Raw genomic sequence first — 26292 nt, forward strand, 5'->3', positions numbered from 1 at the left:
TCCCCTTCTCCGTTGTACTTAGGGACCTCCTTCTGTATTTCCGCCAATTGAGTGATCGTATATGGAGTCGTATATGTTATTGTCTGGCCCCCTTGGACCCTGTCTGTTCGCCTAGTTATCAATGGTGCCATAGATAAGGCCAGGGTGGTGGCCGACGTCTCACCTGGGGGTTCAGGCGGTTCGGGAGGTGGATCACCCATGAACCATTTACATCATTATGGTACCTACTGGCCTGGTCTGCCATGTCGGTCCACTTAATGTAATCATTGTCATCATTCTCCCTATGCGCAAATGCACATATTATACCCCTTTGCTCTGAGAGTTGAGACGAAAGTTTACTTATCTCCTGCTGACATTTGGCATGATCCACTGACTGGTATGCCCACACCATCTGTGAGCGGTGCATAACTGTCATTGCAGTCTGTAAGTCAGAGCATTTCTGTTCCACTCATGTGAGCTGTTCCTTTGCCTTGTTTGCTTCCCTCTTAGCCGTACTGCGACTGTACTCAGCCTTTTCAGTTTGAAACTGGAATTGACTTAAATGCGCTACCTGTGCTGCACTAACTGACTGTGCTTTCAGGGCCCTATCACGCCACTCATTCTTTTCTTTTTCTGACTTTTGCAATTCCTGCTTCAATCGTTCAACTTCACTCTCTTTTTCATCTAATTCCCTCATATTAGACGCTATAGCAGTGGCTGTCACTAACTTAGGTGCCCTTTTGGCTTGGTGGGTCCGCGCAAATTTCCATTGCTGTACCCCAACGGACCCCTGGCCCATGTACTGTTTAACGGCAAACGCTATACACAAAGGCCATTTGCCCTTCAAATATTTTTGGAGCTCCAACTCCCACTCTGGCCTGGTTAGGGCCATAATTACTCAAAGGTTCACAGTCCGATCCGTCAGACTCCTCACTTTGTTTATAATTTAGTTCAAACTCAGCGAGGCTATTCAAAATAACTTGAAATAGCACTGCAATCGAGTCCCTTTTCGGTCGCCAATTATGCTGTGCCTAATACGCACTTACTCTTAAAGAATTTGCAGAATCCGATTGGTGAAATGTTTATCAATATTTTACTCATACACTAAATGATCAAATACAAACTCTCACTACTTGTTCAGTATCAAAACGCATCAAAGTACAAGATCTCGCTGCTTGTACAGCATACTACCCGCCAAGACAGGAGGTGTTCAATCTCGGACTTGCGGCTGCTTTTCTGTCCTCTCCAGTGTTCTTCCCCGGGGTTCTCGTATCTTCCTCAGTTTCAGTCAGGGGTTAAATCTTGTTTCTAAGACCCGCCCCTCTTACTTACTCATAGGGGTCTGCTCCAAGATCACAAAGATAACATTTTTAAAAATCCTAAAATTGTTTTTAAAGTATATGCTGTTAACAGATGTCTAATAATATGACAACCACATCATAAAATCTTACATACCGGCCCAGGCGAGTGACATCAAACCCTGCCCTTGCGGTTTGAAATGTATATATAAAATACACGAGCAAACAGCAGTGAACTGGCATAACTGAACCACAGGACCCATCTCACAGCAGTAGCTTATTGTGCAATACGTCAAATTTAGCTAAGCGTAAAACAAAGCAACAAAGCAAATAGAAACATTCTTGAGCTGACCTCACATCAACGGGGAGAGTTAGGTTTTGCACTAGCTGATTCATACTTCTGTTCGACTATAGTTCCTGTCATGTGACAAGCTAAGCCTCTCGGCATGTGCAGATTTTGTCGATAAACGCTCTTTGCGGTCAGCCTTAAAATAAACCACCTCTTCGGTCTACAGAGCATGTTAATTCCAGAGCAGGCTCAGCTCAAGTATTAGCGGATTGATATGCAGCAGCAAGGAGAAGTCATTGCTGATACACTACTACTCACGCCTCCTGTGACCGTCCTAATGTTGTACCGATGATGGCATCCTTAAAAATGAATGCTCACCGTGGTTTTCATGGGACTTACCAGTATTGTTTCGCCCATGTTACGGCAGAAGTTGACAACAAATGCTGCGAAGGTCGCAGGAGAATCAATTGAAATAAATGCTCTGCAATGGTCTGTTATGCGGAATTAATTAAATCTGCTGGACCACTAATTACGATAAATTACGGTACCGTTTTATTTTAAATGTACGCTCACTAATGCAAGTACTTTTGAATTTAAAATTGTGATTGATGTCTGTTGCCACGTAACGCATGGTATATCGTTACCTGCAACTAAATTGCTTTTATTTTAACGTCTTGGCGAAACAGCCTACGTTGGCGTTGACAGCAACGTGAAGACAGACTTTTTCAATGAAATGGGATCCAAAATTTGGTACTGATCTGGGGAACCTTTGAATATAATAAAGAATAGAATTTTCGAGGATATAAACTGTTATTCCTTCAAAGTTAGGTTGGGACATCGAGAGGGAAAACGTAAACATGTTATCCTACTTTCGTAATGAGATTACTGACGAAAGGGATCATTTCAAATTCTGGCGATGGCACACAAAATGTATTTATTTTTCTTAAGCGATAGATTATAGAGTTTTAGACAAACTGGCAAAAGTGAATCAAATGTGATAAATCTACAACTCAATTTTACTTTAATAATTTAGTTCGCTTCCAGCCGATGTCGCTGATCTTTTAGAACCAACTTCATGTCAAAGCGCGTTGATTTTCCGGGAACATGACATCTCGCATTGACGGTGCTTGTCTCCAGCAAGTCAATTGCGAATGTGATGGATGGGCTACGCTGCTCATTTAGCCCTGAATCTGATGTAACTATCTCCGTAGACTTCATAACAACATACTTCATAACAATATGGAAGTAGCTGGAAGAAGATTAACTTGAATTAACTTGCAGTTATTACATAGGTTTTCCAATTACCTTCTCCCCATTGTCAAACTGTGCCAATAAACCATGCAATTGTAACACATTCCGCCAATCTATGGGAATCATTCCTTCAAAGACTTGTTGCGAAATTAAGCCAGATGGATTGGACATATCGTACTCAGGTAACCCTCTTCAGGTCAATAATACCCATTAAACAGACTTCGCAAAGAGAGAAGGACCGTAATCACGCAATATTCGCCCTTTCTGGCGGGTAAGGAAGCGATGAATTATGGACTTGTAAACATTTTATTTTCTGGAACTAAAAGTTCCTAATTTCTGATGTTGGTTTCTGGTACCGTTTCTGTTCGCAGCAGCTTTTGCAGATCTTACTCAAAAGGATATGCATTTCTCCACGCCGCAATTTTTTAAAAAGTGGTATGTGACGTCACACTTAAGTGCGTGTTTTATTAGACCTGATGCCGCCCATTCCAAAATCTTCATCCACCCCATTCACATTCGCAAAGGGTGATCTATAGTTATGACTGGAGCACTTTGGAGTATTTATTTCCTCGGAATTTTGTATCCAGGTAGCTTGTTTATGTTTGTTGTACATTAACAGAACGTGACATCGATTTTCTAGTTAAAGTACAACGGAGCAATGTAATTTAGGGATAATTTGATGTAATATTACCACGTTTCTTGCCGGAGGGAAATATGTGTGAGAAAGCAAACGTTATTGAACATTACGTGGAGAATAATTGATAGTTTGGTAAATTGCATTACTATTCTACTAATGTGTTGCACGCACAGTATTATTTGGTGATTTCTTTCATTGATAGTTCCTGTGGACACCTCGGGCAAGGTGACTCCAGGCATGGCACAAATGAAGGCGCTCAGAGGTACAAACATTACCTTGAAATGCCCTTTCCCCTTTCACTTGGACTATTCAAACGTAAAAGTTTACTGGTTGAGAAAGGAAAACGGTACCTTACTGCAAGAAGATAGCAGAACGTTGTTTCAGGTAAAGAAAGGTGGCGCCTACCTTCAGCTTCTGAATGTGACTATGCAGGATGCCGGAACTTATCAGTGTGGAGCCAAATATCACGATCAAATGGTTGTAAAAGGAACTCTGGTGCAACTTGTTGTATATGGTAAGAGCCAGTGGAACAAGTATCTTGAGGAGTGTGGTTGATCTCGATGATAATATTGTGTTTCACAAGCAATTTCAATAGGGAAATGCCCTGCCTATAAAAAGTACGACTTTCTAATTGTTTATAGCGAAGCGTATTCCAAAATGTGGAACAGTTCCCATTTCCATAATCTTTGGAAAAAACTTACATCAGGCCAACATTATAAACGGTAGTTTGATTCTCAGTTTTTAGGGGAAATGATTTCAGATCTGGGAGCTAACTATTCTTTCCAATGTTGGCACGAAGTGTCAGGGTGAATAGTCTTGTGGCTATTTGCAATGTTATAAATGTTCAAAGACCTCTCTATGTATTATTATGAAAAAGGGGAAAGTTCCAGTCCTATCATCTGGACAGCGCCATTACAGTTTCTGAGATCTAGATAAAATTCCTGAACCGTCGTTCATTTCTGTTCGGAAGCAAAACGTTTTCTCCATCTAACCACAGGACGCATGTCGTTCTATTGCTATAGCTTAAGCATGCCATGCATATACCTAACACGTTGATATTAATAAAAAAAGTTCATACATTTCTGAGTATAACTGTAATACAGCCATCCTGTTGTGGAGACAATTCTAAAAATCACGTCTCTGGGTCGAGTGAAGAATTATTAGATTTGGCTCCAGCAAGAATCAATAATAATTATTAACACAACTACGACGCCCAGACACATAAGCAGGGTTATTTTGGAAAACAGTGAGAGATAGAGTGCAAGTCAAATAAACTGCTTTATTTATTTATGCTTCCCCCCACCCCCCCCCCCCCCCCGCCCCCCATTTAGCTGCACCCACTCCCATGAATATTGTCTGCATGCCATCCGAACCGGCTTCGTCAATCTTTCTGAGACTTCAGTGCCGCACCGCTGCTTTTTACCCGAAGGAATTTAACCTCACCTGGCATAAAAATGGTACCGAAATTGTGGCAGGATTTAGAACTGAACAAAAGACAACAGAAGAGGGACTGTATAAAGCGATCAGCTCTTTAGACGAGACACAACCAATCGAGCACGGCACTGTTTACACCTGCCACGTATATCACATTTCAAATTCAATTCCAGCGAATGCCAACTACACCGCTGTTAACAAAGGTACTGTTATAGCACACGTGATACATTTATCGATTTTTATACAGTTATAAAGTTTCCATCTCACTTAATGGGTTAATGCAAACAAATGTGGGAAGTATTTCCTGTAGTTGTTTGCATATTACTCTGTCAACTCCAAAGTCGCGCTTTAAAGCTTCCCTCATTGACTAAATGAATGTTTCCTTTCTGTTGGGTAGTACGATGTAATCGGAAATAAGTTGCAAACAACAAACCGAGCTGGTAGTGATCACATGAACTCAGCACAGTTTTCGCAACTAAATTAACAGTCATAATATTTGACGTTCACTCAGAAAGGACACGGTGAGGGTTGGCGCCCCAAAAAAAACTCAGTGCATTATTAAAGTCACCGAAATAGTTGCTGAAGACTGGAGAGGTGAAGCTGGTGGGGTGGGGTGGGGGAGGGGGTTGCTGTAATGGATCCACGCATCATCAGTTGTCAGTGAGACTCTCTCGATACTGTATCAAATATTGAACCAGAATGACTTTAGTCTGTCTGTCTGGAAAGAAGGAGATGCTTGCCTGAAGATTTATTCCGAAAGGCATCTGGAGAGAATTTGTAAACACCTGTCATTGTAATGTCTGTAAGGTCCCCCCCCCCCCCCCCCCCCATATATTGATCAGAAAATACACCCAGACGTAATTTAGGGGCGGCACAGTGGCGCAGTGGTTAGCACTGCAGCCTCACAGCTCCAGGGACCCGGGTTCGATTCCGGGTACTGCCTGTGTGGAGTTTGCAAGTTCTCCCTGTGTCTGAAACAAAAACAAGAAATGCTGGATTCACTCAGCAGGTCTGGCAGCATCTGTGGAAAGAGAAGCAGAGTTAACGGAAGTTCCGTAGAAGGGTCACTGACCCGAAACGTTAACTCTGCTTCTCTTTCCACAGATGCTGCCAGACCTGCTGAGTGAATCCAGCATTTCTTGTTTTTGTTTCAGATTTCCAGCATCCGCAGTATTTTGCTTTTATCTCCCTGTGTCTGCGTGGGTTTTCTCCGGGTGCTCCGGTTTCCTCCCACAAGCCAAAAAGACTTGCAGGTTGATAGGTAAATTGGCCATTATAAATTGTCACTAGTATAGGTAGGTGGTAGGGAAATATAGGGACAGTTGGGGATGTTTGGTAGGAATATGGGATTAGTGTGTAGGATTAGTATAAATGGGTGGTTGATGTTCGGCACAGACTCGGTGGGCCGAAGGGCCTGTTTCAGTGCTGTATCTCTAATCTAATCTAATCTAATATTTTCCTACATTTCGCTACCGGATGGATTCTTATCCCAATGCATTTTGTTCCCAACGATTAGAAGGGAACTATTTGGTGTGATTTCCACCTCAACCCCCCACCCCTCTCATATTTTGCATTGCAGCTAATTATCTGAATTGCGAGGTGCTTCATGCTTGTTGTTTCAGATTTCTGAATAATCAGCTGAATGCGGAGATAATGAAATGGATTAGCTCAGCATTTATGCACTGTACTCTTGTACTCTAACAGCAGTATATTTGGAAAATGTGCTTGTGACATTGAAACGTGTATTTACCGGTTTTACGTTCCACAGTTTTTAATGTTAATTTGATACCAATCTCATAGATGTTATCCCCACGAACCAATTTTCTCTGATCGCTGGATGTGCCGCGGGTGCGGTGACGATTGTAATGTTGACAATTATGATTGTGAAGCGACTTCAAATAATTACATCTAAAGGTACAGACCATGTCGGCTTTCTTGATCATTGACTTTCTGACATCACATTATAACACACCATTCAAAATAAGAATTAAAACTATGTATATCTATTGATATTGTCACAGTACTTGACCCGCGGGTAAAGAATGGAAGGGAAGATTGCAGTATGTCACCATCACAAGTAAAGCTGATGATTAGTACAATATAGCTGACGGGTGAATTTGAAGATGTTTATTATATCTATTTACTTGGACTCAAACATTATTTCATAACCAGACCTTAACAAGCTCATAACTGGAGTTTCCGAAAGTCTTTTGCTTTAGCTGTGGATCCAGAACAGTGAATGTTTTGAGTGTACCGATGTTTCGAAAGTTTCATCACAGTACTAACAATTATAATCCAAGCGCTGTATTTCACATTCCGAAAAAATACCGTGGTGCGCGTAGTACAATTGCATAATGTGAACTAACCTAATTAAATTTGTTTTAGATGTTCTGGTGATAAACCGAAATAATGCCTTGTTCTTAGCGATTCATTACATTTTATTTCCTGCCAGTTGCCAAGAGAAATTCACTTAATCCTACTCAAAATGAAGGTCGGGTAAGGCCATCTTATTTTTCCTTCCATTTTCTTTCAAATTTCAACTAAACTGACACAAGTATGCTTTCTGCTTCTCCATTCTTTAAAATAAAACATTTGTTCTATGAATATCGAATTATAGAGTAATGACCGAAGCGTTTAGAAGTTCTCACACCAATTATGTTATTAACTGCAATGTGTTTATATTTTTTTAAAAGCCTTCGTAATATTTTAAAGGACCAATTGTAGAACGCATTATTGACCATTCCTTCTCGCTAGGCAGGAAGTAGAACAGTGAGATGAAGCCCCAACGTTGATCCTTCAAATGGCACCTGTTCTCCATGGTAGATTTGTACCTCCAAAATAGCGCATCACGATAAACGGTCTACGCAAACGTTCTGCTGTCAAAACGATCTTTTACCCGTCCAGGTTCTGGAATAGGGTGACAGATCTGGGTAAAAAAAAATCTTTGCAGTTGTTTGTGCTTCACTACTTTAGAAATAATGTAAATTCCTGCTTTTCCTGGAAAAAAAAGATCAGCCGAGGATAACTGGATCAATAGACAGCCGAAAACGATAGAGGAGATTTGTATAAAATAGAAAAAAGTTTTAAAATAACAACGAAAATAAGCGGCCGGGTGGGTGTGGTGTGTGTGTGTGTGAGGGGGGTGGGGGGATGAGGTTGAGAGGATAATATAATTGATAAAATAATCAAACTTAGAGATGATAAAACCCCTGGTCTGGATGAATTGCATTTACACATATTAAAACAAGTTTGGGAAGAGCTAACAGATTAACGAAAGTATAACAATTTATTAGAAACAGTAACAAGGTCAGTGGACATCTTATGTTATTCCAATACTTAGAATGAGAGATAGAACAAGTCCAGGGAACTGTGGACCACTTACTTTAATGTCATTGTAAAGAAAGATAATAGAATCTTTACTCAAATATATAATAGAAAAACACTTAGAAAACGCAAATATACTGCAGAGGACTCAGCACGATTGATTAACCAACAATCTTTTGCAATATTTGAAAAAGAACAGACAAGATAAATGCAGTCGGAATAATATATTTGGATTTTCTAAAGGGCTTTGATCAGGTATAGCATTACTTAGGTCAAAGCATGCAGAATCAAGGGACAAGTAGCAGAATGGGTAGCCGGCTGGGTATAAGGCAAATGTCAGAAAGTAATGTTTGAAGGTAGCTGTTCAAACTGCCAGAGGCTGGGAAGTGATGTTCCAAATGGATCGTTGCTGGGAGAACTGTCATAGATAATTAAGATTCATAATTTTGAATCGAGAACAGAAGTCCAAGCTCAAAATATGCAGAGGTGTACTTAACACAAAGGAAGAATGCAGCAAAATACAACATAACATCAGTACGTTTGAAGATTGGGCATTTAAAGTGGCAACGCAGGGGAGTTGCTCTTCCATAGAGCCGGCTCGGATGCGACGGCCGAATGATCTCCTTCTATGCAGTTATTATTCTTTGACTCGCTTATTTAATACTGATACGTGTGAGATGCTGCATTTTGGTAGAATGAATAATGAGGTCATAAGCTGTAAGATTCTATATATGGTAGAAGGTCAAAGCGTTTACACGTACACAAAATACTAAAACCATTGATGTTGTTTGTTAAGGCCATTAAACAGAAAACGCAGCATTGCGATTCATTTCAAGACCAAGAGAAGTGAAAAGCAGAGAAGTTATGTTAAACGCGTACTGCAGCCTGGTTACACAATACTTGGAGTACAGTTCACAGTCGCTATGGCGATATGCTCCTCGCAAACATCTGAGGACTGGTACCAAAATTTGAAGAGCTGTCCTACTGACGCGTCAAGCAACAGTCCGACATTGTGATACTCATAGAATCATGCATTTCAGTCAGTGTTCCAACCTCTTTCATCACTATCCCTGTGTATATCCTGTCCTATGGTAGGGTAGACCCACCAGAGATGGTAGCACGTGGTATACTGTTGGGCGATAGTGGCCCTGAGCCTCTTTACTGTTGATTCCGGACTCAATCAAGTCTCATGATATTAGGACAAACATGGCCAAGTAAAAGAATCTTCTGATCTCCACCTACCCAAGCCCTCAATTGATATATCCTTGTTGAACACAACTTTGAAGAAGAACTGAGAATAGCACAGTCACATAATATACTTTTGAGTGGTGTATGTCACTATCCATCAACAAGAAAGGCTTAGTAGCTCAAATAGTGATGGAGCTGGCTTGGTACTAAAGGATATATCTGTCAGACTGGGCTGTGGCAGGTGGCGAGAGAACAACACGAGGGGAAACCCTACTTCACCTCGTCCTCCCCAATCTACGAGGGACACGTGTATTTATCAATGACAGCGTTGAATAGAGTGATCAGTGCACAGTCTTGTGGAGACAAAGTTTCTCCCACACAATCGGGGCACTCTCCATCGTGTTGTCTGGCGCCATCACCACGCTAAATTGAATAGATTAGGAAAGATCTAGCCAGTCAAAACTTGGAACTAATGAGGCACCGTGGACCATAAACTGCAGCAGAATTTTGTTTCACCAAAATCAGTAACTCCATGGCCCGGCACATCCCTCGCTCTGTCATTACCATCAAGGCTGGCAACGAATCGGATTTCAATGAGGATTGTTGGAAAACATGTCAGAAGGAGCACAAAGAATAAGTAAAAAAATGGCTCCAACCTGACGAAGTTAGAACACAGTACTATATGCAACCTAAACAGAGGAAGCAACATGGGCTGACAAGTGGCAGGTAAAATTTGTACCACATAACGTTCCAGACAATGGGATCGCTAAGAAGAGATACTCTAATCACCTCTCCTTAACATTCAACAACATTAGTATTGATGACCACCGCAACGCCAACATCCTGGCGGGTCGGCATTGACTAGAAAAGTACCTGGACCACAGCCAGAAATACAATGGCTACACGGGCATCAATTGGGCATTCTGTGGCAAGTAACTCATCTCCAGACCCCCAATCCCTGTCCATCATCTACATGACACCAATCAGTAGTAGGATGGACTACTCCCCACTTGATAGGATGAGTGCAACTCCAACAATATTCAACAACATCGGAAATAGGAGCTTAAATAGGTCATTTGGCCCTTCGAGCCTGGTACACCATTCAAGAAGATCACGGTTGATCTTCTCCCTTAAATCCACCTTCCTGCTTTATCTACATATCCGTCATCCCCTTAGCACTCAAAACTCTATCGAATTCTCTCTTGAACATACCAAAAGTGTGAATATCCACATCTCTCTGGGGTAGAATTAGAGTGGAGAAATGTTTCCTCATCCCAACCCGTTATTCTGAGACGGTGTTTTGGTGTTGCAGATTCCCCAGCAAGGGGAAAAATCATTTGCATCTACCTTTCCAAACGGCGTAACAAGCTTATATATTCAATTAGATCACCACTTAAACTCAATTTACCTTCCTAATTGCTTGTTGTACGTGCAGTTTACATTCTGTGATTCGTGTACAGGAACTCTCAGATCCCTTGGAGTGCTAACATTTTCCAGTCTCTTACAATTCAAGATATAGTCGTTTCTTTATCACAAAAGGGGATAGCTTCACGTCTCTCCGCATTATAATTCATCTGCCCTATCCTCTCCAACTCACCCTGAGTTCCTATTACCCCTATGCACCCTCTTACATCGCTTATTTTTTCACCAAAATTTGTACCGTCAGTAAACCGGAAATGATACTCTCAGCCCCCTCATCTAAGTAATTCATGTCGATTGGAAATAGCTCAGACCTAATGGCTCTCCGTAATGTTATTCGTATCCCGCTAGTTCCAGCCTGCCGACCTAAAAATGACCCTCAATTTCCTATTTACTCTTTTCTGCCATTACTCAGTCCTTCGTTACTCGCAATGTTCCCACCAATCAAATTAACACTAATTTTGGGTAGCAACTACTTGTGTGGAGCCTTAACATATGCATTAAAAGAAATCCCAACACAAAACAGCCTTTGGTTCCTCGAAATCCACCCTACTAGTTACATTCTACAATCACTAAAAGATTTTCCTTTCATAAATGCGAATTGATTCTCCATAATCATATCATGGTTTCCCTTAATAGATTCTAGTATATAATCTGCTGCTGATGTTAGCCTGACCGACCTATAGTTCACCAATTTCTCTCTTCACCCTTTCTTAATTAGTATCTTTATATTGCTACCTTCCAATTGTTTGGAACTGTTCTATATGTTAATGAAGTCTGGAACACCAAAACCTATTCATCCACTATCTCAGCAGCAACTTTTTTTTTATATCTTAGGGTACAGGGCATCAGGGCCAAGAGATTTTTCGCCGCTTAGTCTTATTAATTTCTCCCAGCACTTCTTTTCAACTTATATTGATTTCTTCAAGTTCTTCATTCTCAATAAATCCTTATTTCCTCATTATTTCCGGAATGGTTTTCTGTCTTCTATCTTGAAGATAGATACGAAGTTTTTTTTTAAATGTTTCCGTCATTTCCTATTATAATTTCACCCGTTTCTACCTCTAATGGAACAACGTTTACTGTCACAAATATTTTCCAATATACATACCTATGGAAACGTATGCCATCTGTTTTTATGGCTTTTGCTGGACTACGCTCATACTCACTTTCCTATTTTGTGATCAATTTCTTGATCCTCCTTTGCTACATTCCAAAATGTTCTTATTATTCAGACTTCCTACTCCTATTAGCAACATTGTAAGCCACTTCTTTTGATCTAATACAATCTGTAACATCACTTCTTAGCCACAGTTCGACTACTGTTTTGCGTTTTCTTGGCATATTAAAGGTATATATATATATATATATATATATATATATATATCTTTGGCCTCCTTGTCTCGACAGACAATGGGTAAGCGCCTGGAGGTGGTCAGTGGCTTGTGAAGCAGCGCCTGGTGTGGCTATATAGGCCAATTCTAGAGTGACAGGCTCTTCCACAGGTGCTGCAGATAAAATTGATTGTCGGGGCTGTTACACACTTGGCTCTCCACTTACGCTTCTGTCTTTTTTCCTGCCAACTGCTGAGTCTCTTTGACTCGCCACACTTCAGCCCCGCCTTTATGGCTGCCCGCCAGCGCTGGTGATCACTGGCGACTGACTCCCACGACTTGTGATCAATGTCACAGAAATTTTATTTCGCGTTTGTAGACATCTTTAAAGTGAAGACATGGATGGCCGGTGGATCTGATACCAGTGATCAGCTTGTTGTACAATGTGTCCTTGGGGATCCTGCTAGCTGCCATGCGGCTCACATGGCCAAGCCATCCCAAGTGCCGCTGGCTCAGTAGGTTGTATATGCTGGGGATGTTGGCTGTCTCAAGGACTCCTGTGTTGGCGATGTGGTCCTGCCACCTAATGGCAAGGACTCTCCAGAGGCAGCGAAGATGGAATGAATTGAGACGTTGCTCTTGGCTGACATACATTGTCCAGGCCTCGCTGCCATAGAGCAAAGTACTGAGGACACAGGCTTGATACACTCGGACTTTTGTGTTCTGTGTCAGTGCGCCATTATCCCAGTCTCTCTTGGCCAGACTGAACATAGCAGTGGAAGCCTTTCCCATGTGCTTGTTGATTTCTGCATCGAGGGACAGGTTACTGGTGATAGTTGAGCCTAGGTAGGTTAACTCTTGAACAACTTCCAGAGTGTGGTCACCGATATTGATGGATGGAGCATTTCTGACGTCCTGTCCCATGATGTTTGTTTTCTTGAGGCTGATGGTTAGGCCAAATTCGTTGCAGGCAGCCGCAATCCTGTCGATGAGTCTCTGCAGACGCTCTTCAGTGTGAGATGTTAATGAAGCAAAGAGGAGTTCCTGATGAGGACTTTCCATACTTTCGTCTTCGCTCTTAGAAGGACAAGGTTGAACAACCTGCCATCTGATCTTGTGTGGAGCAAAATTCCTTCTTCTGAAGACTTGAACGCATGTGTGTGTATTTATATATATATGTGTGTGTGTGTGTGCGTGTGTGTATGTATATATTCAAATTATATATTCATTCAGTAAAGTTAAGACACGATTTGTCTGCTGTTATTTTTGTTTTAATGTAGTTTTCAAATCTATCTGAAACAACTCACCTGACATACTTACATTGCACGATTTGTTTTCGAGAAATAAGACACAAGCTTTGCACTTAAGTAAGTCACTTTCAAATTCAATATAACATTTTGTCTCATAATGTTCACTCTTCCCTGGAGGCCCTTTTACTACAAGGTTAATTAATATGTTTTCATTGGAAAATACTACTTCGAAAATATCGTGTTCCGTAGTTGGTTCCTCGATATACTGACCCGGAAAAAAAGTTGAGTGCATTCCATGAACTCCTCATCCATACATATACACCAGAAGTTCGACACCATCCACGACGAAGAAACCTACTTGACTGACACCACCCTCCACCACCAGATCACTATGTCTGTAGTGTGTACTATCTACTAGAGGTACTGCAAAACATCACCAGGGCTCCTTCGATACAATTTTCATACTCACCATCTTCACCACCTAGAACAAAGATGGTACTTCGATGGGAACACCAACACCTTCAAATTCCCATCCAAGTCAAGCACCATGGTGATGTATAAATATGTTGCTGTTCCTTCACTGTTGCTGCATCTAAATTCTGGCCGCTTCCCTTACAGCACTGTGCATGCACCTACAGCACAAGGCCTGCTGCAATTCAAGAAAGTATCTCAAATCCACTTTCTCAAGGGTAATTAGGGATGGGCAATAAACTCTGACCTTTTGAGCGACAATCACATCCCAGGATGATTTTTTTAAAATACAGAAGTTGCCCCACAAGGATGCTATAAATTCACTTTCAAATAGATTCGGCAATAAAATCCAAGTAAAAGCGTGAGGCTGTGACACGTGCTCTCTAGTCAGCCATAAACATCCCAAAAATGTTTGCGATCAGATGTCAGTAAATGTGCAACGTCATGATCAGTTTTATTCACTTCTCCGGCCTCAATGCACGTTTCCACGTGTGCGGCTCATTGCCTTGGAAATTACACAGTGTTTTTTTTTTGATACATTGAAGACATTAATTGATTTTTTTTCTTTCTCCCTTCTCTTTCTTAATTGCATCTTTCATTCAATCTCTTTATTTCAATTCCTTTGCATGTTGTTGCAGCGAGTTCAATATTTTAATGTACCCATTCCTGGTTCAGAATCGGCATGTGCCATTAAGGATTTCCCAGTCTGTTTGGTTCAAGAGCTGCGGTGTTACTTTTCCTGTTCACGAATGCCAGCAATCACCTGTCTCGTATTCGTACTGAATACATCTCTAGCAATAATACATCTCGAGCTCAAAAGCCTCCGAAATGTGTGTGCTTACTGACTGGCGAGAAACGTTCATTTGCCAGTGACCACATAATCTGGGCCACGATGTTACGTCCTGTACAGCAAGCAGATTAAAGGGATCGAAATAGCTGGGATTCAGAGAGAGAGAGAGAGTTGGGGGTGGTGGGGGTGGAAGATAAAATAGAGTAAAAAGTAAACGTTAAAAAAAATCCAACATTGAATTTGAAATAATTCCGTAATTTTATAAATGCATGTTTCAAGGCCAGAGAGGATGGGTAAAGTTATTCAAACTTATAACATCATTCCACAGCTGCACGGCTCAGCTCTAACAGTTTATGATATGTTTAGTTGGTATCCAGTGGTAAGTACCGCAACTTCACAGCAATCATGTTTTCGAATACCAGCTCTGTCCTGAAGTACCATGCTGATGGCGCTTTTGGAGGAGGAAGGTACATTGGTGGTAACTTCGTAATTTTCGCGTTAACGGCATGTGTGGAGACGTCAGAATTTGTGTTCCGATTTGTTATAATAACCGTGAGCGCTGAAGGGCTCACCATTATTTCTAATGCAATATTCTCACCCTCTACTTTAACGGTTTAAGTATCATATGGGAGATACTAAGTCATCAATTGCTGCACCCCAAACTAAGGATGAAACATGTGTTCCTTGATATACTTCCTTGTCTTTTTTCAGCCCGAAAAAAACAACGTGAGATCAATTTGTTTTATTACTATTTATAAAGTAATTTCACATCAAATTCATGCTAGGGTCTTGAATATAAAGGGATGCTGTACTCCGCATTTATTACAACATGTTAATGAACCATAATGTCATTTATCTGACCACATATATTCCATTTGGTTGCGCTGACGCGTACAACATTTATTCCTGGAATGTTAGTTACATATCTACTCCAGTAATTGTCAACATGTAAATAATAAATCGTTGTTAATGAAAATGTTAGCATTTTCTAATCCATGGGAATTATCTATATTGCTTCCCTGTGAGCTGTTGTTTGCGGAAATAAAAAGGGAAATGTGTTAAGGCTCTACAGAATTGATAAGATGACGCGAATATGCTGCCTTAGTTATTGATCATATGTAAAGGCTTCTTGATTTTATTTAAATTCCAGGAATAGTATCACAAAACATTTCAAATATTGACTTTCTAGAAAGAACAAGGGGCAGCTGACAATAACCTGACGTACGCGGCTCTGGATCTGATCGATAGCAAGAAAACTGTGAAACCAAAACAAAGGGAAGAGAGTACAGTATATGCGGAGGTACAGCTGAGTCTATGCGTGAAAACAATAATTATCTAAATCAGTATAAGTTTGGTTTTGAAATGATTCTGATATTTAATTTGAAGTAATTTCCATTTGAATTAATTTTAAGAAATATTAAAACAAGCATTGTTTTACAGACCAAACATAGAGCCGCTGACAGCAAACTCACTTATGCTGCTTTGAGCATAAGTGATTCCAAAAAAGCGTCGAAACGGCAACAGGACGAAGCACGCCCAATATACGCTGTGGTGAATACCAGCAGATAATTTAGGCAAAGATGGACACGTTAAAAACATTCCAGGGATATTTTTGTCACTGATGCGTTTACGTTGTTTGTTTATTTTACTCTACTGTCGTAGTGTCGTTTCTTCAGGTCTTGTGATCTTTCCCAAAGCGTCGAGCAAGTTGTTCTAACCACGGTTCTTTATTGGAATTCACTTCCGTGTCCTCACTCAAGCACTAGGTGCTTATAAAGTAATTTCACATCAAATTCATGCTAGGGTCTTGAATATAAAGGGATGCTGTACTCCGCATTTATTACAACATGTTAATGAACCATAATGTCATTTATCTGACCACATATATTCCATTTGGTTGCGCTGACGCGTACAACTTTTATTCCTGGAATGTTAGTTACATATCTACTCCAGTAATTGTCAACATGTAAATAATAAATCGTTGTTAATGAAAATGTTAGCATTTTCTAATCCATGGGAATTATCTATATTGCTTCCCTGTGAGCTGTTGTTTGCGGAAATAAAAAGGGAAATGTGTTAAGGCTCTACAGAATTGATAAGATGACGCGAATATGCTGCCTTAGTTATTGATCATATGTAAAGGCATCTTGATTTTATTTAAATTCCAGGAATAGTATCACAAAACATTTCAAATATTGACTTTCTAGAAAGAACAAGGGGCAGCTGACAATAACCTGACGTACGCGGCTCTGGATCTGATCGATAGCAAGAAAACTGTGAAACCAAAACAAAGGGAAGAGAGTACAGTATATGCGGAGGTACAGCTGAGTCTATGCGTGAAAACAATAATTATCTAAATCAGTATAAGTTTGGTTTTGAAATGATTCTGATATTTAATTTGAAGTAATTTCCATTTGAATTAATTTTAAGAAATATTAAAACAAGCATTGTTTTACAGACCAAACATAGAGCCGCTGACAGCAAACTCACTTATGCTGCTTTGAGCATAAGTGATTCCAAAAAAGCGTCGAAACGGCAACAGGACGAAGCACGCCCAATATACGCTGTGGTGAATACCAGCAGATAACTTAGGCAATGATGGACACGTTAAAAACATTCCAGGGATATTTTTGTCACTGATGCGTTTACGTTGTTTGTTTATTTTACTCTACTGTCGTAGTGTCGTTTCTTCAGGTCTTGTGATCTTTCCCAAAGCGTCGAGTAAGTTGTTCTAACCACGGTTCTTTATTGGAATTCACTTCCGTGTCCTCACTCAAGCACTGGGTGTTAATCAAAATCAAAATTGGTTTTCCTGCAACAGTCAACAGTTCCCCTTTTGCCTCCCATCAAATTTGACACAGTGAACAGCTACAATATTACCTAATGTTTTTGGTTGCAGCCCGCCTCCGTGCTATGTGCTCTCATGATCCTGCTTGCGCGGTTAAACAAGGCGATTACTATTGTTCTCCCTTTTACTATTTCCCGCTCACACGTTTTCAGGATTTTTACCTTGGGATGTTTCTTACGGCTTCGACTTTCAGGAATGATGTTTTTGTTTAATCTCTAATTTCAAATGTTTCATTTAATTTTCTGACAGTTGAATTGTTACTGCAGCATATTACAATCTCAGCAATAGTTCTTCCCTTTGTTTATTGCTTATCTTCTAACCACTCCACTTTTGCTGAGTTATATTAAAATGTTGTTGTGTCATTGTTACATGCAGACGAGGAAGCAAGACCCACGTATGAACTATAGGTTCTCTACACAGTGGCAGACTGGCTCGTCTGTTCACTTTTTCGACATGACTTAGTAAATTTCATGGTGGTTTCATAATTATTACCACAACACGTCCAATTCCTTGTCGCCCTCTGTCCACGGGATGAACTAGTGATCTATAAAATCGTAATGTTAGATTCCAATTACCTTTATTAACTTTCAGTATTAAACTTTGCTAGATTATGCTAGATCAAGTTTATTAAGTTACTTTTAGCCTATAGTTCTATTCTCCTCTTCAAAATTAAGTTTCTGAGGCACAATGGGCATAGAAGTGTGTTTAGATCGTTGCATTCTTATTCTCGCTTTCAGTACTCATCTTCAAAATACATTGGACACCGCAGGAGTGCACTAGCGCACAACAGACAAGGAACCTGAAAAGAAAATGGGCAAGTAGAGGGGTTCACGTGAGAAAACTATGGAATTCGTGAGACATCAGCCTTAAGACATTCAACACTATGCATGGCCTGGATTGCCGGCCAACCACGAAAAAGCTTCTTGGGTAGTGGGAATGAAATTAGCTGTAGTGCCTGATGGCATGTTTCGGGAGGAGATTGCTTTGTTTGGATGTATTGAGCGACCACCAAAGATGAAAGGCAAAGCAGGAGTCTCCAGCTACGCTATCTGCCCAGAAGGAAAGTGGGAAACTTTATTCGAATAATGTAAATCACTGCTTATGTACTAGAATGTATTAAAACTCGCCTGTGCTTCGAATAAAACAAACTGTTGTTAACCAAGTTTGATGTCATCTGGACTAATATTACAACAGTAGTGAGCAAGCCAGAAGCAGGTGACTAGTGTCTTCCATTTTTTCTTTGCGTTCAGGCGGATTCCTCCGATGCGCAGGATGCAATCAACTCTCTGTGTTAAGGGAGGACAACCATTCGATACGGAAGTGAAGGATTTGTGGTGCTATCGAGCTAATCTTGGTGACATACATTGAAGCCCCCATGCAGAGTCCATTCTGTGACCTTGCCAACCGCAGTGCATTTTCCAAGTAGTATTCAACATGCATGAATACTTATTCATCATTTTAAGGAGTATGGTAGGTAACAATCAAAGGGAAGTTTCATTACCCATGTTTGACCTGATGCATTGAGACTTGATGTTGACTGCAGTCAATGTTGAGTACTGCCAACATCAGTGTGTCGCCAATTCTGGTGAGTCTGACCTGCATGCGGGGGATAGTGAAGGAGGATTCAGGGATGTTCGGTGGAAGTTATGATTCGAGGTGTGCGACTGAGAAGGGGCCGCAACACGGAAAAAAACTGTCCAATTCCGATCACACATGCTACAGCCGCCCTTTGGCCAGAGAAACAGGCAAGGTAAATCAGCTCGTCGAGACGTTGCAGGTTGCCCTAAAAGAGAAGGAACCAGCCGTGGCCATGCAGGGCCAGATCAATGAAATTAAAAGTGAAGCACCGTCCTTTATCTCGTTCAGGGTTGCAGCGATGACCCTTGGATTAAATCAGTTTATCGGGTGACCATAAGCATGGGCTTGTGGTCCAAAAATGCATTTAACAAAAAGAACATTAATGATAATGAGTGATACCACAGTTACTTCATGATGAGGTAGCCCGTTGTGCAAATGTATCGTGAGCAGCAAAATGTTTACAGATCGTAAGGCTAGTACAGCATAGGAAGTGCATGCGTATTGATCTGGCTATGAACGTGATACAAACAGGTGAGAAAGGTGTCAAGGGGTCTTTTACTGTCTTCACCTGGTCTTATTGCAACAGGGTTTGAATTGTAAACACGTTGTGTTTTGAACTCCCCACTTGGTGATTCTTTATTCACCACTTTCAAATTATACGGCAAAGAAATGAGCAGAAACAGGCTTTCTTCGGTTTAAAGACGAAAAGTAAAATGTTATTAAAATTTAAACTTAAACGCGAATCTGGTTAACGCCTACGTATACACACCAGACCCCTCGCTAGCATGCATGCGCGATATGTAAATAGGGACAGAAAAGAGCAGAAGAAAAATAAAGTGGAGAGGTTTGAGGCACTATCAGAAGATTTTCTTGTTTAATGTGCTTCAAGCTCACTGCAGTCCTTTTGTAAGTAGTCTTCATTTCCGTTGGGGCCCAGTATTCTTCTTAAACCTTGTTCACTGGAGGAGACTTTTCTCTCTTGGGGATCATATGTCTTGAATGGTTTACAAAGCTGATATGAGTGAGATGAGAGCAGACAGGAGAGAGGTCTTTTCAGTCCAGCACCTAACAGCCCTCCGAGTTTCCAACACTCTGTTGCATGTTCAAAATTCAAAAAACTCTAACAGTCAGCCAGTCATGTGACTAAACTGATCTGACCACGTCTGTTTGTGTATCCGGCCATCTTAGTTGTCAACATGGAATTCTTCAACTTCTGGCAATCAAAGGTCCATTGTGGGTTAACTTGGAGCAGGGAATAGCCCGTTTGTCCTTTGCAGTCCTTTGTCTGTTGATATGTTAATATCCCTCGCTAGCCAAAGACTCTTTTTTTTTTAAAGCAAGTTCTTTCTTCACCAACAACAGTCCAAAATCAATGTTCATGTAGCAAAATTAATTTTCCTCATTCTTGGCAGGTGGAGGTTTGCCTAACACTTACACACCCTGTGGAATGAAATTCGATTTGAAAAAAATGGCACATTTCATTACCGGGTTTGAAAGAATTTTAAGATACAGAAAAAAACAGGCATTTCTCTCGTTCATTTCCATTCATTCATCAATCTTAAAACTTAGTAAACTGGTCGTTTCTGGGGGCCAAGGCTGCTTTAATTTTCCCTTTTTTCTCAGGAGAGTGGGCGGGTCTATCCTAACTCTCTGAGTCATGGAAAGACATTTGACTTCAGGGGATGGGTAATTCCCTATTCTTCTGACTGTGGGGGTGGATTCTTTGTTAATCTCCTCTTTGTGGTCTGGGATACTTTTACCTGCAGATATTTGTGCAGACTTGACTGCACTCTCCTGTGATACTTCGACTAGGTGAGGCATCGCCCTCATGGATTCACTACCCCCTAGAGGCCTCTCTTTGTATCTGCAGGTTGCTGCAAATGTTCTTAACAACTCTGGTGAGGTGCTTCTAGAGTCTGCATTTACATAGGAGGATGTGGGGTCTACCTTTTCAAATTTTGCAGGGCTGATTGACCGGACCATAGGGGTTTTCATCTGGGGTCTTCCTGTACTTCCTTTAACCTGCTCTCTTGGTCATTTGTTCCCCTCCTCTTTCTAAACTTTTGACAGTGGTATGCCTGCCTTTTGTTCTCGGCGGGGGTCCCTTACAGTTCACAAGCCCCCTGCTGGAGGGTCATCCTAACACCAGTACAGGACCTAGGGGTGCAGGTTTCATTGTAGGTTGGGATTTGCCTCAAGCTGGCACATGTGGCTACTCCTGCAGTACTTCACCATAACTTTGTGGAGTTTTGGCTCGTCAAACCGCTGTCTTATCGGGCTTTGGTCTTTCATACACAGGCATGTACAGCCACTGCAGTCCCGTGGGCCATTCTCAATATTTCTCTCCGGTACCTCCGTGACATCATAAACTGGTGAATTACTCCCCACTCCTTGCCCTCAGGTCTGTGAAGAGAACTTAATTTCCTCATCAGTACCTATTTATTTAAACAGTAGCAATCAGGAACTCCCTCTGCTTCACTTTCAGACTAGGCACCTGTGCTAACTCTTACAACACTGGGTCGGCTCACTGAGCCTCACCTAGGGAAACTCTATTCAATTGATTCCCTAGGTCTACTAACTTTCCAAAGGAAGTCTCGGACAGACAGACCTCATTGTCATGTGCCTGCAGTGCAAATGCAGTATCCCCAGGGGCGCGCTGGTTTGATCATGTCCTGATCCATTACACACTCAGGGACTCTGCAGGGGGCTGTCGCCTGCCACTGCCCTGTCTCTCTGACCTCCTGCTGTCTTTCTTTCACCAGTGGCGGGGGGGGGGGGGGGGGGAGGAGGGGGCTACTACCTTCACCCCTGCCAGATCATTATCGAAGAATAGGTCAACCCTGTCCACAGACAAACTATGGGAAATCCCTTGGTCACTGGTCCTGAAACTAGGTCGCACTCCAGGTGCACCCAGTGTGCATGTACAGGCATACACTGTCCTCCAATACCATTCACCACCATTTCGGAGTTCACTGCAATTTCTGCAGAAAAGATCAGGCCTTTATCACAGTAAAAGGGTTCTGGTGGCTCCTGTTTCGCTGAGAAATACGATGGGTTTGCTTTCCCCACTCGAGGGATATGGGATTGCTTTCCCTTCAAACACAAAACCCTGATAACTTCCAAGAATCCTACTAACTTATCCTGCTCTGGCCATAGTAATCTTCGTGGTTGCACTCTTCCTGCAGTTAAAGCCAGAGCTTGTTCTGTGTTTTCCATCAGGGTCTCATCTTCACTGAGCGGGTGTGCCCTGAGTCCACTACCGATTTCCTCCTTTTTTTCCAGCAGTCAGCTTTTAAATGCCTTGCCTTATTACAATGCAAGCATACATGCCTCCGGGTCGCAATCCTGCTCACAGCACCTTCCATTTTGGCTGCAGGAGGGCCTCTTGGGGTTCTTCCTTTAATTTCTCTTTCAGGACTTCCTGAGCAGATATCATCTTCCCAAAATTTGTCCTTTTTCGGATTAGTGGGGCTGATTAGGAAAGGTTCTCCCCTGGGAAACCGACTTATAAATTAAAGCCAGCTCAACGGCCAGAACGGCCGCTTGCCGTATTCCCTGATCCCACTGCTCTTCTACATGGGTCCTTATTGAGGATGGGAGAACATTTTTAAATTCCTCTAACAGGATTACTTCTCTGACAGTCTCATACTAAAGCTGTATTTTTAAAGCCCTCAGACGCTGATGAAATGCCAGCTTCTTGCTTTTTTCAAACTCCAGATAAGTTTGATTTAAGTTTGTTTTACTCGTTCATGGCATTTGGGCGTCGCTGACAAGGTTAGCAGTTATTGCCCATTCCTGATCACCCTTAAGAGCCGATTCTTGAACCGTTGAAGTCCATGCATTATGGGTACTCCAAAAGTACTGTTAGCGAAGCAGTTCAAGGATTATGCCCAAGTGGCAGTGAAGTATTGGCGATATGTTTTTAAGTCAACGGTGCATGACTTTGAGGGAATTTACAGGTGCTGGTGTTCCCAAGCAGCTAATTCCTTTGTTCTTCTAGGTGGTGCAGTTCTCCTGTTTGGAAGGTGCTGTCAGAGGAGCCTTGGTCAATTGGTGAACTACATGTTGTAGATAATACAAACTGTTGTCTCTGTGCGCTAGTGGTGGACTAGTGGGGAGTATTTCATCACATTCCTGACTTGTCCCTTGTAGATAATGGACAGACTTTGGGGAGTCAGGAGGCAAGCTGCTCACTACAGGATGCTTATGTTGATAAGAAAATGTGGACATAAGAAGTAGGCATAGAAGAAGACAACATGGACAATCGAGCCTGCTCCGCCATTCAATATCATAACAGACGATTCACACTCAACTCCATTTTCCTGCCCGTTGCCATATTCCTTGGTTCTCTGAGTGAGCAAACATCTGTATATCTCAGCCTTAAATATATTCAATGTTGGAGCATCCGCAAACTCTGGGGTAGAGATTTCCAATGTTTCGCAACCCTCTGAGTTAAGAAATTTCTCCTCATTTTGGTTCTAAATGATCGGCCCCTTACCATGAGCCTGTGCCCCCATGCTCTAGATTCCCCAGACAGCAGAAACAAGCTCACACTATCTAGCCTGTCAAGACCCTTTAGAATCTTGTATGTTTCAATAAGATCATCTCAATTTCTTCTAATTCCAAAGAATATATGATTAATTGACTCAGTCTCTTATCATAGGACAAGCTACTCGTCCCGAGAACTAATCTAGTGATCCTTGGCTATATCACTCCCAGGTTAAGCATTTCCTTCCTTGGAAATGCAGCTCTTCTGTGGTCTCACAAAAGACTTATTAAATTGTAGCACTATGTCCTTATTGCTGTTCTCCAATTTCCTTGCATTGAAGATTAACATGCCATTTCTCGTCCTAATTGCTTGCTGTACCTGCATGCTAACGTTCTGTGTTCCTTGTATGAGTACACTCAAGACCATCTTAAAACCAAAATTTACAAGTTTCAAGCCTTCTTTAAAAAAAAATGTTGCGCTTTCATTCTTAGTGATAAAACTGAATAGCCTCACACTTCCCCATTTTATACTCCATCTGCCATCTTGTTACCCACTCACTTAACCTGTCTATATCTCTTTGCAATCTCTTAGTATCCTCCTCACGGCTTGCACCGTCAGCTAGATTTGTATCATCAGCAAACTTAGAAACAGTGTTTCCAGTCTCTTTGTAAAGTCGTCAAAATAGATTGCAAATTACTGAGGCCCAGCATAGATCCTTGCAACACTCCACTACTTGCAGCCTCCCAACTTGGAAATACCCCTTTAATCCCTAATCTTTGGGATCTCTGCTGCGACCTCAACTTTTTACAATTTATACAAATGACTTAGATGAAGGGACCAAAGGTATAGTTGCTACATTTACTGATGACACAAAGATAGATAGGAAAGTAACTTGTGAAGAGGACATAAGGGAGCTACAAAGAGATATAGATAGGTAAGTGAGTGGGGAAATACCTGTCAAATGGAGTATAATCTGGGAAAGTATGAAATTGGCCACTTTGGCAGGAAGAATAAAAATGAAGCATATTATCTAAATAGCGAGAGATTACAGAGCTCTGAGATGCAAAGAGATCTGTGTGTCCTAGTGCATGAATCGCAAAATGTTAGTACGTAGGTACAGCACATAATTAGGAAAGCTAATAGAATGTTACCATTTATGGCGAGGGGAATTGAATACAAAAGTACGTACGTTATGCTTCAGCTATACAGGTAATTGGTGAGACCACATCTGGAGTACTGTGCACAGTACTGGTATTTTTATTTAAGGAAGGATGTAAATGTATTGGAGGCAGTACAGAGAAGGTTTACTAGACTAATACCTGGAAAGGGCGGGCTGTCTTACGGGGAAAGATTGTACAGGCTAGGCTTGTATCCGCTGAATTTAGAAGAGTAAGAAAGGACTAGATTGAAACATATAAGTCTTGACAGGGTGGATGTGGAAATAATGTTTCTCCTTATGGGAGAATTTCGAAGTAGGGGTCATTGTTTAAAAATAAGTGGTCGCCCATTTAAGATAGAGATGAGGAGATTTTTTCTGCTAGAGGGTCGTGAGCCTTTGGAATTCTCTTCCTCAAAGGCAGTGGAAACAGAGTCTTTGAATATTTTAAGGCAGAGGTAGATAATTCTTGATAAGCAAAGGCGTGGAAGGTTATCGGGGGTAGATGGACATGTGAAGGAAACAGTTCAGCCATGAACTTATTGAATGGTGGAGCAAGCTCGAAGGGTCGAGTGGCCTACTCCTGCTCCTAACTCGTATGTTCGTATGTTTGTACGTTCATATTAACCAATCCTCTCCCAATTCTAATGTATTAGCCCCACTTCCACGAACGCATATCTTGTGTATTAAGCTTTTGTGTGGCACTTATCAAATGCCTGTAGTAAATCCAAGTAAACTAAATCTACTGGTTCTCCTTTATCTACCTTAGTTGTTGCATCTTTAAAAAACTATAATAAATTTGAGTAAGATGATTTTACTGTTTATACCATGTGAATTTGCTTATGAAAGTGCAGTTGTTTCCTTGAGAAAACTAGTTCCAAGAAGAAGTGGCAAGTCATGACCTTTCGGCAGTATACTCTGCCCGTCTTCTTGGGGAATAACTGGAATGGCTGGAAACAGCTGTTTTATGTGGCATAGAATGGGAATGCTCGGGTGAAGGGGGATAGGTCATTTCATGATCTTGTTCTTGCTGCTGATTTATCAGATACTGTATCTAGTGCTAAGTCGATACATATTAATGTTATTGTAGGGATATGTTGACTGGAGAGCAGGTGAAGAAGTTTTACTTGAGTCGGGGTGGCTACATATTACGGATGAGCAGACCTTGTCTTGGGGAATAGTTTGTTGTTGATCGACTGCCATCGCCTCCCTCGCGTGTCTTGTATGCCAATGTATAATAGATAAGATGAACTGGCATTGAAACCCTCAATGCGGTGGTTATTTATTTGAGCGTGCTTGACAACAGCTGGTTTTTCGCATTCACTGTATTTTATGGAGCATTTGTGTTCCGTGAGTGGCCTGTTTCTCTGATGTAGACGAGTCACAGTCTCGTGGTGTGTTGTAAGTTCCTGGTTTGCTGTGAGTTCGAGTCTTGACTTTGTGGGTGTGAAGATTGGAGTGCAACTGCTTGGACGACATATGTTGGACTTGAATGCCCACTGACATGCGTATGCATTGTAGGCTGCGCCAGTTGTAGCCAATATATAGGAGGCAGTC

At 41.4% G+C, this 26292-nt stretch overlaps 1 protein-coding gene across 4 annotated transcripts; it reads left to right on the forward strand.

The window, feature by feature from the left end:
- The first annotated feature begins 1876 nt into the window (after nucleotides 1-1876).
- On the forward strand, nucleotides 1877-18652 carry LOC137379256 (tyrosine-protein phosphatase non-receptor type substrate 1-like). 4 transcript variants are annotated; one of them, XM_068049970.1, is made up of 10 exons: nucleotides 1877-2110; nucleotides 3657-3968; nucleotides 4786-5091; nucleotides 6689-6802; nucleotides 7341-7384; nucleotides 15854-15964; nucleotides 16105-16215; nucleotides 16872-16982; nucleotides 17123-17233; nucleotides 18250-18652. In XM_068049970.1, exons 1-10 carry the CDS (start codon nucleotides 2053-2055, stop codon nucleotides 18313-18315), a joined length of 1344 nt encoding a protein of 447 aa, XP_067906071.1. In that variant the 5' UTR covers nucleotides 1877-2052; the 3' UTR covers nucleotides 18316-18652. The 4 variants fall into 4 exon arrangements, with proteins under 4 accessions (XP_067906071.1, XP_067906074.1, XP_067906073.1 ...); XM_068049972.1 differs by having other exon boundaries at nucleotides 2049-2129; XM_068049971.1 differs by lacking the exon at nucleotides 1877-2110 and adding an exon at nucleotides 3215-3404.
- Nucleotides 18653-26292: the final 7640 nt, after the last annotated feature.

This window comes from Heterodontus francisci, chromosome 17 (assembly GCF_036365525.1).
Source record: "Heterodontus francisci isolate sHetFra1 chromosome 17, sHetFra1.hap1, whole genome shotgun sequence".
Taxonomy (NCBI): Eukaryota; Metazoa; Chordata; class Chondrichthyes; order Heterodontiformes; family Heterodontidae; genus Heterodontus; species Heterodontus francisci.